Below are 16,040 nucleotides of genomic sequence, written 5' to 3'. Positions count from 1 at the left end.
CAAAGTTTTTATTGGAGCAAAAGAAAAAAATATACATATGTACTTCATTTAAGATTTAGAAAAATCAACACTGATGACAGAATAAATAACATTATCACCATAATTATATAATCTGCTTCTATGTTACTTACAGTAAATGTCATTTTCTGGTATATTCTGTTTCTACTCTGAAACAATTGAAATGATACACGTGCTGAAGCATTTAATGGCCACAGAAACTAGTCATTGCTTAATGTTAGTTAAGGCAAAGAAATAATGATCATTTCTTAGTTCTCGGTTGTTCTAGGACCAAGATATTCTGTTTTCCCTCAATAAAGTGCCTGTTTCCAAGCTTAATAGTTGAATCAAGTAAAAGTTGACAATGAGGGTTTTCTTTTCTTTCTTTTTTTAAAAAATATTATTTATTTATTTATTTGACAGACAGAGATCACAAGTAGGCAGAGAGGCAGGCAGAGAGAGAGGGGGAAGCAGGCTCCCCACTGAGCAGAGAGCCCGATGCAGGGCTCGATCCCAGGACCCCGAGATCATGACCTGAGTCGAAGGCAGAGGCTTAACCCACTGAGCCACCCAAGCACCCCACAATGAGGGTTTTCAAAATAAAAAAATCTTAACGTAGTTTGTATAGTCACTGTCTATATGATAGTTTCTCTATAGCCTATGGAGTTTACCTTAAGACACATGTCCCTGTGGTATTACACACACTGGGCATGTAGCAAGTATGCAATAAATATGTATTTGACTGAAGGAAACTGACCATCACTAACTATACCATCCCTAACAGCCCGACTTGATATTTTGTTTCAGCACTCTGGTGACACGTTGGGATACGACATCATATTCAAATATGTTTGATCCTTGGAAGAAATAGTAGTGTCCTAAAAATGAAAACAAATCGAGTCGTTTAATTCCTCACTTGCATTTCTTTAAAAGAAAAAGAAGAAAACACAGAGCTGTGCTCTTACAGGTTATCTATAGAAGACCAAACTTTACAGAGAGTCTATACTAGACATTTGAGAATGTAAATGCTGGGGGCCTGTGCGGGGTGTCCTGCTCCAGACATCTGGTTAGTGGCCCGCATTTCACCACTAAATACCTTCATTAATGTCATTGAGATGATAGTTTCATCTTTAAACTGACTCTGAAGATGTGATTTTGAAAAGCCGCACTCCAGGTGCACAACTCACCTGGGAGGGAGGAAATTGGGCATGTGGGGCACAAAGGGGTCTTAATGGAGGAGTAAGACAGACATGGTGGGGGGCGGGTAATAAACCTAAACATCTCGGCCCAGCTGACCGTTCGCTTCGGCTGACTTTGCCTAAAGATATTCCCAGACACAGACACCAACAGACTCAAGTGTTTCGTGTCCCACCCGTAGGCCTAGTCCACGAGGGCCCGTGCAGGGTGGGAGGGGCTGCAAGGAAGGTCGAAGGTGCGAGGTGTGAAAAAGAACGCGAGCCCAGCCTGAGCCTTGCCACACGCCCGCCTGCATACGCCGTCCGCCCTGATGCTATCAGACGTTCCAGAAACTCAGGCGCGCTCAGGTGCTGACAATCATACGCTCCCACCCGCTAATCCACACTAGAAACCAAGGGTTTGTGCCACGTCACTCAACCTTTGAGCCCACCTGTGCTAAACCAAGCAGGCTATGAATTTTCCCTCTGCGGCCCTACAGTGAACCACAGGGTCCTGTTCTTTCCCCATTTGAGTCCCCGTTCTCCGACCTCGAAGTCTTTATCATCATCAGTGTTTTAAAAAGGGATTTTCAGTATCTTCACGGCTTCCCGATCTACTTACTGTTGTAATAGTAGACGGCATCAATTGTGGGTCCAAGTCCTGGAAAGTAGTCGGTAATCAATTTGGGATAACCAGGGTCCATGAGTCGTCTCCGCTCATTGTACCTGAGCGAGGAAATCACCAGTAAGACCTCCGTTTGAAAAACAAATCTCATGGTGAAGAGCTTGGCATTTCCTGACATGAACCACAAAACCCACCCAGTCTCTCTTGAGAGGCTTCTCTTTGCACTGATAAGAAAACCAAGGACCGAATTAGCTCACTGACTTATTCCAAGTCCCTACAGGGCTCAGACCCTAAAGGTCCCGACTTCTGGTCAGGAACTTTCCCCAGTCCCACACGATGCCTCTGCCAGGGCCTGGTCCGGCTTTAGGAAGCCCGACGGTCCGATTCCCTGTAGGTGAGGACCTTGCAGGACTCACTGCGCCTCACAAGATGGTTTCCGCATTTGTCTCCTTGGGTCCAGTGGTTCTAAAGAGGAATCTGGAAAGCCACACCCCCTGAATGGACTGTGTGAATACTGGGTCTCCTCCGTGTGTGCCCCTGCTCCCCAGTGTGCTTCCCACTATGATTCACGACGTGACATTTTATTGAAAGTGCCGTCTCAAACCGGAATCCCAAAGTGCAGGGAACACAACTAGGATGACAATAGCTATCCAGATCTGTGTCCTCTTCATTCCTCTCCTAGGAAGGTCGAGGCTCCTCGGGAGTTTACACAGAAAGATTACCTACAGAAGACCCCATCCCCTGCCGCTTTCAGGAATTTTAGGAGTCACGTTACCAGTCATTAAAGCTCACCTCCAATACTGGTTACCTACAAAGAAGTAGGTCTTATAGAGAAGTGGGTTAAAAACAGCTGCATCAATTTTTTTCACAAAGTCGGGAAAGCCCAGAGAATGTATGTTCCTGGGATAGTGCGGCTGTGCTCTCAGATTGCTAATTAACCAGTACTTATCATCTGTGAAGAGAAAGAGAAAAGATCCGCTGGACGCGTACCGAAAGAGTAACAGAAACACTGACTCAGCGCGGGCGACACCGCTCTTCACCGCAGTTCCGAAAGGCGCTGCTCCTTGCTCTCCAACGCGCTTTGTCTCCTACGGTGCTGTAGCTTTTCCACAAGGATTGTGATCTTACATTTGACAAACTTCTCTTGAAATTTTTACACATTACTTAGGTATTTAAGCTCTTTTTAGCTCATAATTCAGACTCACCACGAATTAAGTCTGGAGTGCTTTTTTCTATGTTTATAAAAATTAGTAGTAATTTCCTTCATTTATTCTCTTCCTTGAAGTAGACTCAGTAGCAAACGAAACATCAGAGTTACCTTTAAAAAGAAAAACTTGATTTCTGGGTCCAACTTCATAAGCAGCTTGAATGCCAGATGGTAAGGTCGGCCACAGAGAAGAAATTAAACTAACGTTGCTCATTGGACTCTCAGGGTACCTCCACCAGAAGAATCTAATGAAAGACATTTAACACGTGTTAAAAATCACGATAGACTCGAGAAGCATGAAATGGTCACTGGGAAGGACCTGTGAAATGACTTAATGGTTTTTTTCCCCAATATCCTCACGTTCTGTTCCAGGATGTCTTGATAGGAGCACCACGAGGAATGGATCTCAATTAATTCTTTTATAATAACAATAATGTTAACAGTGGCTAACTGAACATAATAAAAAAAACAAAAAATAATAACAATAATTTAATGGTCAAGTCACCTTATGAAAATCCCCTGATATTTGAAATCAAGGGATATACGTTTTAGTCTACACCCACAATTCCCTTACCAGTTTTGTAATCTAAAAGAACCTATTTATCCCAAATGTCTGTTTTTGAATCTCAAGAATGGAGAATAATGAGACTAGAGATCAATGACAAGAAGAAAACTGGAAAAAAACTCTATAAATGTAGAGACTGAATAATGTGCTACTAAACAACCAATGGAGAAGTGAAGAAATCAAAAAAGAAATAAAAAAATACCTTTGGGCAAATGAAAATGAAAACACAACGTTCTGAATTCTTGGGGATGTGGCAAAAATGTTCTAAGAGGAAAGTTCATATTGATGCAGGCCTACCTCAAAAAAACAAGAGAAATTTCAGATAAATAATCTTTATTTTAAAAAGATTTTATCCACCTATTTGACAGGGAGAGAGAGAGAGTGAGAGAGAGAGCACAAGCCAGGGGAGAGGCAGAAGGAGAGGGAGAAGCAGGATCCCTGCTCGATCCCAGGACCCTAGGATCATGACCCTAGGATCTGATTGAACCACGCAGGTGTCCCTAAAATAAATAATCTAACCCTACACCTGAGGGAACTAGAAAAAGAACAAACAAAGGCCAAAGTTAGTTATAAGAAGGAAATAATAACGTTTGGAGTGGAAATAAATGAAATAAAGACTAAAAACATTTTCAAGATCAATGAAAGTAAGAGATTATTCTTTCAAAAGATAAATAGAATTGGTAAGCCTTTATGCAGACTCATCAAGAAAAAAGATAGAGGACTCAAATAAGTAAATTCAGACACGGAAGAGCAGTTACAACTGATTCCACAGAAATACAAAAGATCATAAAAGAATACTATTAACAATTATATGTGAACAAACTGGGCAACCAAAAAAATGGATATAAATTCCCAGAAATATACAATTTTCCAAGACTGGATCAGAAAGAAATAGAAAATTTGAATAGACCCATTACTAAAATGAAATTGAATCAGTAATCGAAAACTACCAACAAACAAAAATTCAGAACCAAGCAGTTTCACAGGTGAATTCTATCAAATAATTAAAGAAGACTTAAAATACTCCAAATTGTTCAAAAGAAGAAGAAGAAGAAGAAAGATTGTTCCCAAACTCATTGAACAAGACCACCACTACCCTGATACCAAAGGCAGACAAAGATACTGCCAAAAAAAAAACCCCACAAAATTATAGGCCAACATCCCTGATGGACATGAATGCAAAAATACTCAGCAAAATATTAGCAAACCAAATTCAACAACACATCAAAAGGGTCATATACCACTACCAAGTGGGATCCATTCCAGGGGTGCAAGGATGGTTCAACATTCACAAATCATTACAATGTACCACGTTAACAAAATGGGGGATAAAAATCATGATCATTTTAATAGGTGTAGAAAAAGAATTTGACAAAATTTAACATCCCTTCATGACAAAAACTCTCAACAAAATGATTACAGAGGGACCACACTTCATCATAATAAGGGCCACGTATGGAGGACCCACAGCTACGCTCATACTCAACGGTGAACAGTGGAGTTTTTCCTTTTAGACCACGAACAAGACAAGGAACCCACTCTTGTCTCTTTTAGGCAAGTGTAGCAGCAGAAGCGCTAGCCACAGAAACTCGGCGAGGAAGGGGTAAGAGGCGTGCAAGCTGGACGGAAGCGCTGACACCGCCGTTCCTTGCAGATGGCGTGGTACCATCATCAGAAAACCCTCAAGATGCCACCAAAAAACTAGCAGAACTAATAAGTGAGCTAAATCAGTAAAGATGCAGGATGTAAAATCAACATTCAAAATCTGTTGCATTTCTATATATTAATAACAAACTATCAGAAGAAATTAATGAAATAATCCCATTTATAACTGCATCAAAAAGAATGAAATATCTAGGAATGAACTTTATCACGGAGGTGAAAGATCTGGACTTTGGAAACCGTAAGACGCCGATGAAAGAAACTGAAAAGGACACAAACGGACATACATACACCATGCTCACGGACTGCGAGAAGCAATATTGTTAGAATGTCCGCACTATCCAAAGTGGTTTGCAGATCCAGTGCAACCCTATCCAATACCAATAGGATTTCTCACAGAACTAGAACAAAGGGTCCTAAAAGATTTTAGGACCACAAAAGATCCCAAATAGCCAAAGCAAACTTGAGAAAGAGCAGAGCTGGGGGTAACATGCTCCCAGACTTCAGGCTATGCAACCCGGCTAAACTGATCAGAACACGATGGTATCAGCAGAACAACAGCCACACGGATCGACAGAACAGAGTGAGGAACCCAGAAATAAACCCACACTGATATGGTCAATTAATTTATGACAGAGAAGCCGAGAACAGGGAAAAGTCAGTCTCTCCAACAAATGGTGCTGGGAACCCTGGACAGCCACGTGCCGGGGAAGGAAACTGGACCAGCTTCTCACACCACACACGGAAACAGGCTCCAGACGGATGGAAGATTTAAATGCAGAAACTGGAAACCGTTACACTTCTAGAAGAAAACAGAGGCCATGAGCTTTTTGACATTGGCTTTAGAAATTTCTTTTTTTTTTTCTTTTCCTTTTCTCTTTTTTTTTTTTTTTTTTTGGATCCATCGCCTCAGCAAAGACCACAAAAGCAAAAATAAACAAGTGGTACTACATCGAACTAAAAAGCTTTTGTACTTTTGTACAGCAAAGGAAACCATCAACACTATGAGAAGGTAAACAACCTAATAGGAGAGGGTATTTGCAGGAGACATACCCAAAATATATAAGGAACTCAACTCAATGTTGTTTTTTTTAATTAAGCAATCTGATTTTAAAAAAATCAACAAACTGCATGGACATCCTTCCAGAGAAGACGTGCAGACAGCCAACGGGTACACGCAAAGATGCTCCGTATCACTAACCACCAGCAAATGCAAATCAAAACCACAGTGAGACGTCACCTGACACCCGTCAGAGGTCTTGGATCAGACAAGGGAGAGGGAGCGTCAGCGCGGATGCGCAGAGAAGGAAACCCTGGGCCCTCTGGGTGGCAATGCAAACTGGTGCGGCCACTGTGGAAAACGGTCTGGAGCTTCCTCAAAAAATTGACAATGGAGGGGCGCCTGGGTGGCTCAGTGGGTTAAAGCCTCTGCCTTCGGCTCAGGTCATGATCCCAGGGTCCTGGGATCGAGCCCCGCATCAGGTCTCTGCTCTGCAGGGAGCCTGCTTCCTCCTCTCTCTCTCTGCCTGCCTCTCTGCCTACTTGTGATCTCTGTCTGTCAAGTAAATAAAATCTTTAAAAAAAAAAAATTCACGATGGAAACACCGCAAGATCCAACAATTCCACTTCCAGGAACTTATCCAGAGCAAACAAACCCTAATTAGGAAAGACAGAGGCAGCCCCACGCTCACTGCAGCGCTGTTCACAACAGCCAAGACGCCGAAGCGACGCGAATTCCACCGGCGGATGAAAGGCCGAGGAAGACGCCACGCGCCAAGCAGTGTCGGCCGTAAAGAAGAACGAAATCCCGCCGTCGGCGACAGCGTGGCTGGACCTAGAGCGCGCGCTAAATGAAGTACGTCGGACAGAGAAGCATCACACGATTTCACTTAAATGTGGAATGTGAACAAAACACATGAACAAACAGAACAGAAACAGAGTCACAGAGAGCAAAGCGATGGTTGCCCGTGGGGAGGGGATTGGGAGGGCCACACCTCAGTCCTGTAGTGAGACACAGGCATGAAACGTACAGCTCAGGGAACAGAGTCCGTGACGCTGTAACAACTCCATGTGGGGAGGAAGAAACCAGACTGTCCGGCGACCTCGTAACACGTCCATGAACACCGAACTACTGTGTTGCGCACCTGACACGAATGCAACAGGGTGTGCCAATGATTCTCCAGTCGAAGAAACGGAGACTATTGTCCCACCGACCAAATTTTAATACTCTCCGCAGTCCACCCCTCCAATATCTGCTGCCATCCGTGCTCTAATTATCCTGGAATTCCTTTCTCTATAATCAAGAGTGAGGACTCTTAAATTGGTACTGTTTTTAGTCCTAGACGTATTTTAGTCCTAGACGAAACTATTTTTACTGTGATTCGAGTGGTCTGGCTTCACGTCCCACCTTATCTTCCTCACCCCAGATTCCTTCTGCAAATCCATTTTTCACCCGCTAGTCTTCTCGTTAAACACAAGTATCATCGCACCACTCTCTCCCTTCAAAACCTCGAGGCTGTCTACTTCCTGCAGAACCGAGCCCGTGTCGCTCGCCAACTGTCCTCTACTTCCTTTTCCATCATTTTGCGCCATTCTCTGACAGAACATGCTAACAATCCAAGGACAGAGCCTTTAATGTTGGTCAGATATGAAGATGTTTTTACCTGTCTTTAAATAAAAAGATTTTATTTCCCATTGTAGTGACAGCATCAAAACTCAAGCTGGGGTTGCAGGTTGGTGTTTGTCTACCGTCAGGATCTGAAGAGGGTTGGCGCCTTTCTGGACGTCCTGAAAATACATTTCGAGGAGCATTAGGGGGAAAAAATCTGCATTTTAGCTACTAAGAGGAAGAGCTATTCTTCCTAAAACATTAATTTCCTGGATGAAAAAATGCATAAAAATCCATATACGCTTCCTCCGACATTCACAGTAAACAGACGGTAAAGATCTTTCTGCCTTGGTTTTCCCGTTCCAGGCCGATCGCTTGTCTGCGTGCCTTCTCCGAAGACGGCAGTGGGGTGCATGGAAAGATCTAACCTGAGGCCCGAGACTCAGATTCTGTTCCTGCCACGGGCGTGAGCGCAGGAGGTCTCCTGTGCCTTTCCACAAAACGCAGGTAACGCGTGGGCTACCTCCCTCACAGGGTTTTCACGGGGCTCCAGACAGAAGACGGAGGTGAACCTTTTATGCCAATGCAGATACTATGACATTATTCATAAGAATGTCTTTGTAAGGCAAGATGGTAAAGAAAGTCAACTCACCGTAGAGAGACTGAATACCACGTATGTCGTCAGCAGCGAGGCGAAAGGTGTTGGGGTCAACGTAACTGTACGTCGGGAACATGATGGCGTTTCGATCATTGGAATGGCTAAGACCCAAGGAATGGCCAAGCTCATGAACGGCAACGAGGAACAAGTTTGTGCCTGAGAGGAACCAACCAGAAGGGGGGAAAGAGCCGTGAAATAAGTCTGCGTCCGAGGACGATGACACACCTGCACTCTGGCACGAGGAGAAGGGACACATTTGGTAAGACTTGACTTATCTCCTTCCCCTCTGACCCAAGGCTTTTCAATGTTGGCATGGCTGACAGTGTAGGCCAGATCATTCCTTGTGCTTATGGCTGTCCTGTGTGTCACAGGTGTTTAGAAAACTCTGGGCTCAACACGTAAATTCAAGTAGTAAATCCCTTCCAGTTTGGACAATCCAAAATGTCTCCACATGTGTCAAATGTCCCAACCTATTACAATTTGACCTAAACCTGTATATCTCCTATTTTCAATCCCACAAGGCTTTGTACAAAAGACCACCATCGGCCCTTATCTCAGATCATGGGTTTCTGCATGTGCTCTGTTTCCTACTAGATCGTGCGCTCTTCTGGGTTGGGACTGTCCTCTTTGTCTCTGTATCCACACAGCCCCTCCATCACACAACACTGTGACAGAAACAGCAACCACTTGTTCATTTAATTTACTGGGTCAAAATTAGGCTGAGAGTGAGCACTCGAAGTTTTATAATTTTCATAAATAATTTAGCTTTTTGAAAGCACAGAATTGTGCCAAATGAAAACAAGGCAACATGGACAGGTGGGAAGTACACACTGGGTTAAAATAAGGGAACTAGGAAATTTGTGCTCTGCCCCAGGTTTTCCACGAGCTGGCTGCTAACCATCTCCGGCTCTGAATTTCCTTTCTGTAAAGATCAGTACTACGTTATTTTTCTAAAATCCTTTAGAATTCTAAAACATTTCATGAGGTTAACCAACCCAAGTCCATCGCATCAGATGAAAAGATTATACACCCAAGTAACCTTGGATGAAGTGTAAGCAAATTTCACCTGATCAATGAGGCTTTGAAGCTCAACGAGGACCTAATTCTGCATCAGTTGTCTTTTGACAATGCAAAACTCCTCTTCTCGATCAAGAATTTGATAAACCTTGGGTCATGGGTCAGAATAAAACAAGGAGCCTTTCTGGTCTATGGACACAACCCTGTCTGGGGCAATTCCAGCCAGAGAGAGGGGTCTCCACAGAGCCCATTCTCGAAGACTTTCTCGCCATTTACTTTCCATATGAGTCAGTCATATAATCTAGAATTTCCCCTAGGAACATTAGGAAGGTTTGTGATAGGAGGGTGAGAATTTTCCAGTGGAAGGTGATTCCTCCAAACAGGGGAGGCTGGTTACCCCTCTCCCCCAAATGTCGGAGAGGGCTGGTTAATTACAGCATCCTCTGTAAACACACACAAGGCATCGTCAAACAATCAGCTGGGTGTTCTGTAATTCGTATCCCGGAACCTCAGAAGACCATGTGACCATACAACTTGGTGTTCTGATACGGGGATTTCTAAATTTTCTATAACGTAGCTCCGTCTTTCTGTGTCACTATAAATCAAAGAAAGGGTCGGCACATAACAGACCATGCGGTTGACCGCCCACCCTAGGAGGTCTGCTACACCCAGAAGCCGCATCTGTGTTGGCTCAAGTTGATGGACTGCCCCGACCAAAACTGACCGCCTCAATCAGTTTTTACCTTTCTAAACTGTGGCTTTTAAGGTTCCTGAGTTCACACAAATGAACTAGCTATGCCTCAGATTCTTAAAACTGATCTTTAAGATAATCTAGTCCAATATCCTCAATTTATAGAGGATGAAACTGAGACAAAGTGTTACATTAGTGACACAATTATAATCAGAATGAGTTTTTCCACCCTATAATCATTTCTCAGAATGAAGCTTTCAAAATTGGGACATAATTTAGAATTTGTAAAGGGTTTGTCATGTGTGGTTTTGTTTTTCTCTGGTTTTTTTTTTTTTTTTGGTTTATTTGTTTTTGTGTTTTTTGCTTACCTTTGTAGCTCTTAGTCCAGATTTCAGAGTCATCAAAATGTGCGTCTCCCCCAATCCCCAGTCCAGGTCCGAAAGCATGGGCTATGACCCCACCTCTGCCATCAAAAGGGTTGTAGTCTCCATGAGCTTTTGGAAAGGAAAGAAAATTAGTCCTTCTTTACAGGCTCTAGGTCATGCCAATGACACAGATGAAGAAAAGTCCACGTTCTTTACCTCCAGATGCAAAAAGTATCATAATGTCCGCCTCTCCTGAATTAATCTTTCTGAATTTCAGGGGGGTCACGTCACTCCATACTTGAAAAGCCTTCTGGATGGCATAGTCAACATCTGCAGGCCGCATGTCAGGAGTGTAATTATTGATTCTTTACCAGCAAAACAAAGAAGAGAGAGAGAAACCATGTGTTCATTCTGTCTCATTGCGACACTTCGTTTTTGCCTGCACTGGTGGAGAAAGAATTATTTTGCAAATCGATAGTCCAGGTAACAAAAACCTGCATCATTAGCTACAGAAATGCGTGTCCCTGGACAGTTTCTTCCTTAACCAGAATCTAACTGGATTTCTTCTCATTCGTGATTGATGGGTTTCCTTTGTGGAGGATGACATTCACGGAAGTGTATGCCTTCTGCCCTCACTCCCCGGCCTCTTCATTTCTCTGTCTTGCCCGTCCTATAAAATGTTCTTTTGTCTCTTGTTTATTATAGATCTAGCTTCATTCTCCTTTTATTTGCAACCTTTCTACTGTGCTACGGACTGACAAACAACTCCTCCTTGAGTGGACAATCCCCCCTTCCAGAAAGAATGAATTTTCACGCAGGGACAGTGCTGACAACAGTAGGTTTCTTATCTACCTCCAGACTTAGGGCTTTATCGAAACGGTTCCGGTTTCTGGAGGTGGGACCTAAGGGAAGGCAGAAAAGCACGTGGCTACCGTGTTACCTGTAGGTAATTAAATGTTTCCTCCACACTGGTCTCCCTGGCATGGTCCTGAAATGATGGACGTCGGGCACCCCGCATCGGGGCGTGTGCATCATGTCTAGGGTAGATGGGTCCAGTTTCCCGGTCACTTTCAGCCCCAAGAACTGTTGCATTTCCTGAATTTTATCCTCCATGAAGTCCCTGCTGACTTTCATTTTTGTCGTCGGAAGTCTGTCCATCACGAGACCATAAAAGTTTTCCAGGTACCACTGGAAAAAATACATTGAGTCGGACATTGTCATGCGTGCAGGGGCTTCTGATGGAGCTCAGCATGGCTGACGCAGCTGCACTTTGGTGCTTCTGAAACAGGCTCCAGACAATTCATCATCATGAGAAAAAATCCTAGTTCTCAGTGCTGTCACGGTGAGTCAGAGACTATTAGCAGTACTGATTGCTGGAAGACCCCTGGAAACACCTTTATGTGTCTATCTCTTTGAACTTGTTTCTGTTCTTTAAAATCTGTTCCAGCATCTGGCCCATCACAGCGTCAGGTAAGCACCAAAACCTATACTGTCAGGATGCACAAACTATTGATTTAAGTTGGGATGAAATTTTCCTGCTTAAAAATCCAAAGCTCAACACAATGGCAACTACGGCAAATGCAAAGTTAAAAGAATCTTAGAGAACGGGGATATCATCCGGACTCATATAATTAGGGAAATGAAACAAGTGGGGAAAAGCCCTATTTTTAGAGCAGGCTCGTGAAGGAGCATCTGGGACGCCAGAAAGTAAAAAGTATTCTTGAATCATCCTGGCAGGCTGAAGTGGTTACATAATCAAGCCATTGCTCAAAGCTCAGATCGTTAAATGGTATTAAATGATTATTGTAAAATACTGAGCAGAGGTTGAACTCTAATTTAACTCTCCTTGGCCAAAGCTATTTAGTAAAAGCTTTTTAGTAAAAGGAACAAATTCATCCACCAATTTTATAACACTGTTTCCAAAACTCTACCTATGTTCATCTTTGCCAAAGAAAAATACAGTGTTGAAGCCTCTTAAGCCAGTTTTCAACTAGTACTTTTCAAGATAGAACTGGTCAAATGCCACAATTTTTAAAAAATATTTATTTACTTGAGAGAGAGAGAAATAGTGTGTGTGTGTGTGTGTGTGTGTGTGTGGAGAGAGAGAGGGAGAGAGAGAAAGAGAGAGAGCGCGTGCAAAAGTGGGGGGAGAGGGAGAAGCAGGTTCCCCAAGCAGGGAGCCCAAGCCCAACTCGGCACTCGACGCCAGGACCCTGAGATCACGACCTGAGCCAAAGGCAGACGCTTCACCGACCGAACCACCCAGGTGCCCCCAGGTGCAACAAGTTTAGAGACAAACCAGGCTGGATCGACACTCGAGCTCAGTACTTACCTGAGCATATGTCACGTTATTTTCAGAGCTGGAAGCGCTAGCCAGGGGAGCCGTCCCGGAAGCAGAGACCTAGGAGACAGTGTCAGTGGGAGAGTTTTAGACCACTCCTCTCCTCCTTTCCTCGTTGGCAGGGAAAACTACGGTGCTAAAAGCAAGTCGTCTCCTAAACTAGTTTTCAAGTAGTACTTTTCAAGATAAAACAAGTTCATATGATACATTTTAAAGACAAAAGTCAGGCTGGGCCAATACTTACTCGAGCCAACAGCCCACCGTCTTCTCTAGAGCCTGCAGACTTGGTCAGAGGAGCCGTCCCCGCAGCAGTGACCAGCGCGGTCAACACCGACAGAAGAAACTTCATTCTAAGCTTGCGAATGGCTCAACCCAGCTTACCCGGTTCCTTCTCAGCACAAAGTTCCCCAAATGCCCCGACTTATATAGCCCTTAGGCCGTGTTCTGCGAATATGAAATCCTTCGAGTGACTCACAGTTGATATCATCCCTTGACTTACCTCAAAAACACGGAAACACAAGCACAGATCCTTTTCTGAAAGGACCAACAATGGGTCACTTAGCCCCGAACGCATCACTCGGACAGCTCAGGTATATCCCCCACAAATAAGCCCGCGAAAACAATGTCTCAGGAGAGACACGGCACACCTGCGATGTTACAATAACTTATAGATGTAGGTTTAGAAAGTTCAGCATCTGAATTTTTACCGTAATAATTTCCTTATACTTTCTATAGGTGAAAGAGGCTTTTAAAGGAACAAAAGGTAAAAAATCAGATGAATAAAACCTTTTGCTGGAATAGAAGAATCCTCTCCAAGCTGAATCTAGCTCCTTCCCAGCCCGGCTTCCTCTGGCCTTGGCCTGGTTGCTCGGTTCACTCGGGATCTGCCCGTCAGTCGGAAGGGAAGCCTCGGAGACGGAAACATCAGAGAATCCAGGCAGAAGCTGTGCAGACAGACGTGGGAGCTGTGGGGCTGCCTCCCTGTTCTGCGCGGTGGGCCGGAGGCGGAGGGGCCCCGGAGCGGCGGGTTGCGATTCAGTCACTGCTGTGCCCCCCTCCCGGGCCCGGGAACCGCGGGCCGCTCCCCGCCTCTCCCCGAGGCAGGTGCTCCAGGCAAACCAGGGGCACCGGCAGCAGCGCGGTGGCTGACTTCCCAGCTGCAGCTCGGCCCTTGTCAGGCTCTGCGATTTGACCCCTGGGACCTGCGGACATCTCCTTTGAAAAGGACGGTCACGGTCTGCGCCTCCTTAAGCGACGCTGAGAAGAGAGGGCGCGTTATGCACGCGAGCGCGCTCTGCACACGCTCGTGGATATTCACTTCCTTCTTCTGGGCCTGAAAGGAGACGGAGGCCGTATGGTCCGGGAGGGGACGATCACGGAGAGGTGTTGTTCAGGTAATTCTGTCACACACCGACCGATCTCGCGTCAAGAACCGTGCGAGGAGCGCGGTGGTTTGGCTAGGAAGCTGGAGAAGACGGGACCGGTCGGAAGGTCAGGGACGGGCTGGTTCGCCACCAGCAGGATCGGCGCTCCGGGAGGGCGGGCTCCGTCCGCCTTGCCCACCACCCTATTTCTGAGGCAAAAACTGCCGTGACGTTGGTAGGCGCTCGAGAAATACGCACGGATGACGTTTGTTGGAGAAGAGGGCCTAGCGCTGGTCCGTAGAAGCTTTCTTCGTGGGAGGGCCTGCTACACAGAAGACGTGCTTCTAAGCCACACCGAAGGCAGCCAAGAACCGGTCTTACTCCCGCAGGAACCGGTCTGGGTCAGGGAAGACTTTCAGGAAGTCTGGAAAGTGCTGGATGCAAGATACAAGGCAAAAGCCGCCCAAGATACCAAGGAAGGGGAAATGTCCTCCCTGGAAGGTGTCTAGAAAACCAGAAACACAACTATACCCCAGTTTTAACGGCCGCAGGTCTTGGCTTACCAAATACCCCCACGTGGGCTGAATATGACGGAGAAGGACCCCTCGGGCAGCCAGAGAACACCGCATCGCAAGGGCGACGAGCTTCGGTTCTGCGGGTCAAGTCGACCAGCCTGAGAATCTGAGCTCGTTTTGCCGTCTTTCACAATCGTTAATCTCCTAAGCCTTAATCTCTCCGTTTGTGAAATGGAATAAAAAGAGCAGCTACCTCCGGAGTCGCTACCAGGATTATGTTAAATTATAGGGAAGAACACTTCGCCGAATGCCTGACACACCTTACGGGTTCCGCGACTTGCTAGCCTCCTCCCTCGACTGCTCTCATAGGTAAGATGCTTAGAGGAGGCTGGCAATGGAGATGAGAAGGACGGTCTCCTGCGTGCCCAGACCTCTCTCCCGTGTACGAAGGAGCTACACGGTTATGACTGGCTTCCGGGGGACACACTGACGGAAATTAGAGTCGAGGGGTCCCTGGCGAGCTCCCTGTGAAGAAGGGAGTTTCTACGAAAGCACAGAAAATGGCCAAGGTCAGAGACCCTCATGACGGGGACCCCTTGCCGATAAGACCTTCCTTAGTAAAAAGCAGATTCTACAGCACAAGGCTTCTCTGTTGTATTGTTTCCTTCCTGAGCCAGACACCAGGACCTCGGAGGCAGCTCCCTGATGGAATCACCTGCAACTCTTTGGGGGTCACCCCTGAGGATCTAGAGGCAAATGTTCCTTGGTGATCGGCAAGGACCAGAGAGGAGGGATGCTCCCAAACATACCAAGAAACCCCTTAGCTGACCCTTCCTCCCACAGTCTGTCCATGCAGGAGGAACACTCAGCTGGTTAACTCTCTCCTTTTATGGATAAAGAATTGGGAGCCCAGAAAAAAGGAAGTGCATTGCCTAAGGAGACATCTGGGAGGTCTCCTGACTCGGTCCTGCCTTGTTGCTACAACACATAGGATTTTGTCACGCCTCCCTTTAATTTTTCCTCCGATTTCCGTCTTCCTGGGGTATCTTACCACTGCGAACACCACACCAATGACCAATGACCAATGACCAAACACCACACCAATGAGACTCTCAGTGTCTTCGGTGAAAGCCGGACCGGCCCCCGGCAGCGTGGGGCCCGGAGGAGCTCGCAGTCCTGACTGAGTGTGGCTGCCCGGCGGAGGCCGACCTGGGGCGCCCTCGGGAGCACCGCCCCTGTGCCCTTCCTCC

General features: G+C 45.6%; 1 protein-coding gene across 1 annotated transcript; it reads right to left on the bottom strand.

The window, feature by feature from the left end:
- Window positions 1–13,310, bottom strand: MMP12 (matrix metallopeptidase 12). Its single transcript, XM_080816939.1, has 11 exons — window positions 13,156–13,310; window positions 12,903–12,971; window positions 11,511–11,758; window positions 10,787–10,935; window positions 10,574–10,699; window positions 8,492–8,653; window positions 7,895–8,018; window positions 3,116–3,249; window positions 2,590–2,749; window positions 1,795–1,898; window positions 1–875 (listed from the first exon to the last, which is right to left on the bottom strand). The coding sequence occupies exons 1-11, from the start codon at window positions 13,258–13,260 to the stop codon at window positions 775–777; spliced, it is 1,482 nt and encodes a 493-aa protein (XP_080673065.1). The 5' UTR covers window positions 13,261–13,310; the 3' UTR covers window positions 1–774.
- Between the last annotated feature and the right edge of the window lie 2,730 nt (window positions 13,311–16,040).

Source organism: Martes martes (assembly GCF_963455335.1).
Source record: "Martes martes genome assembly, chromosome: 10".
NCBI lineage: Eukaryota > Metazoa > Chordata > Mammalia > Carnivora > Mustelidae > Martes > Martes martes.
Note: the sequence above shows the minus strand (reverse complement) of the source record. Positions and strands in the feature narration are given on the sequence as shown.

What these genes read in the sequence shown, in the direction of transcription:
- MMP12 (XM_080816939.1), bottom strand. Translation starts at nt 13,260, where the DNA reads ATGAAGTTTCTTCTGTCGGTGTTGACCGCGCTGGTCACTGCTGCGGGG. An exon ending in ACGGTGGGCTGTTGGCTCGA is followed by an intron (nt 12,972 to 13,155) that starts GTAAGTATTGGC and finishes ACTGTCTCCTAG; the next exon opens with GTCTCTGCTTCCGGGACGGC. An exon ending in TCAAGTTTTTCTTTTTAAAG is followed by an intron (nt 2,750 to 3,115) that starts GTAACTCTGATG and finishes TTCTCTTCACAG; the next exon opens with ATGATAAGTACTGGTTAATT.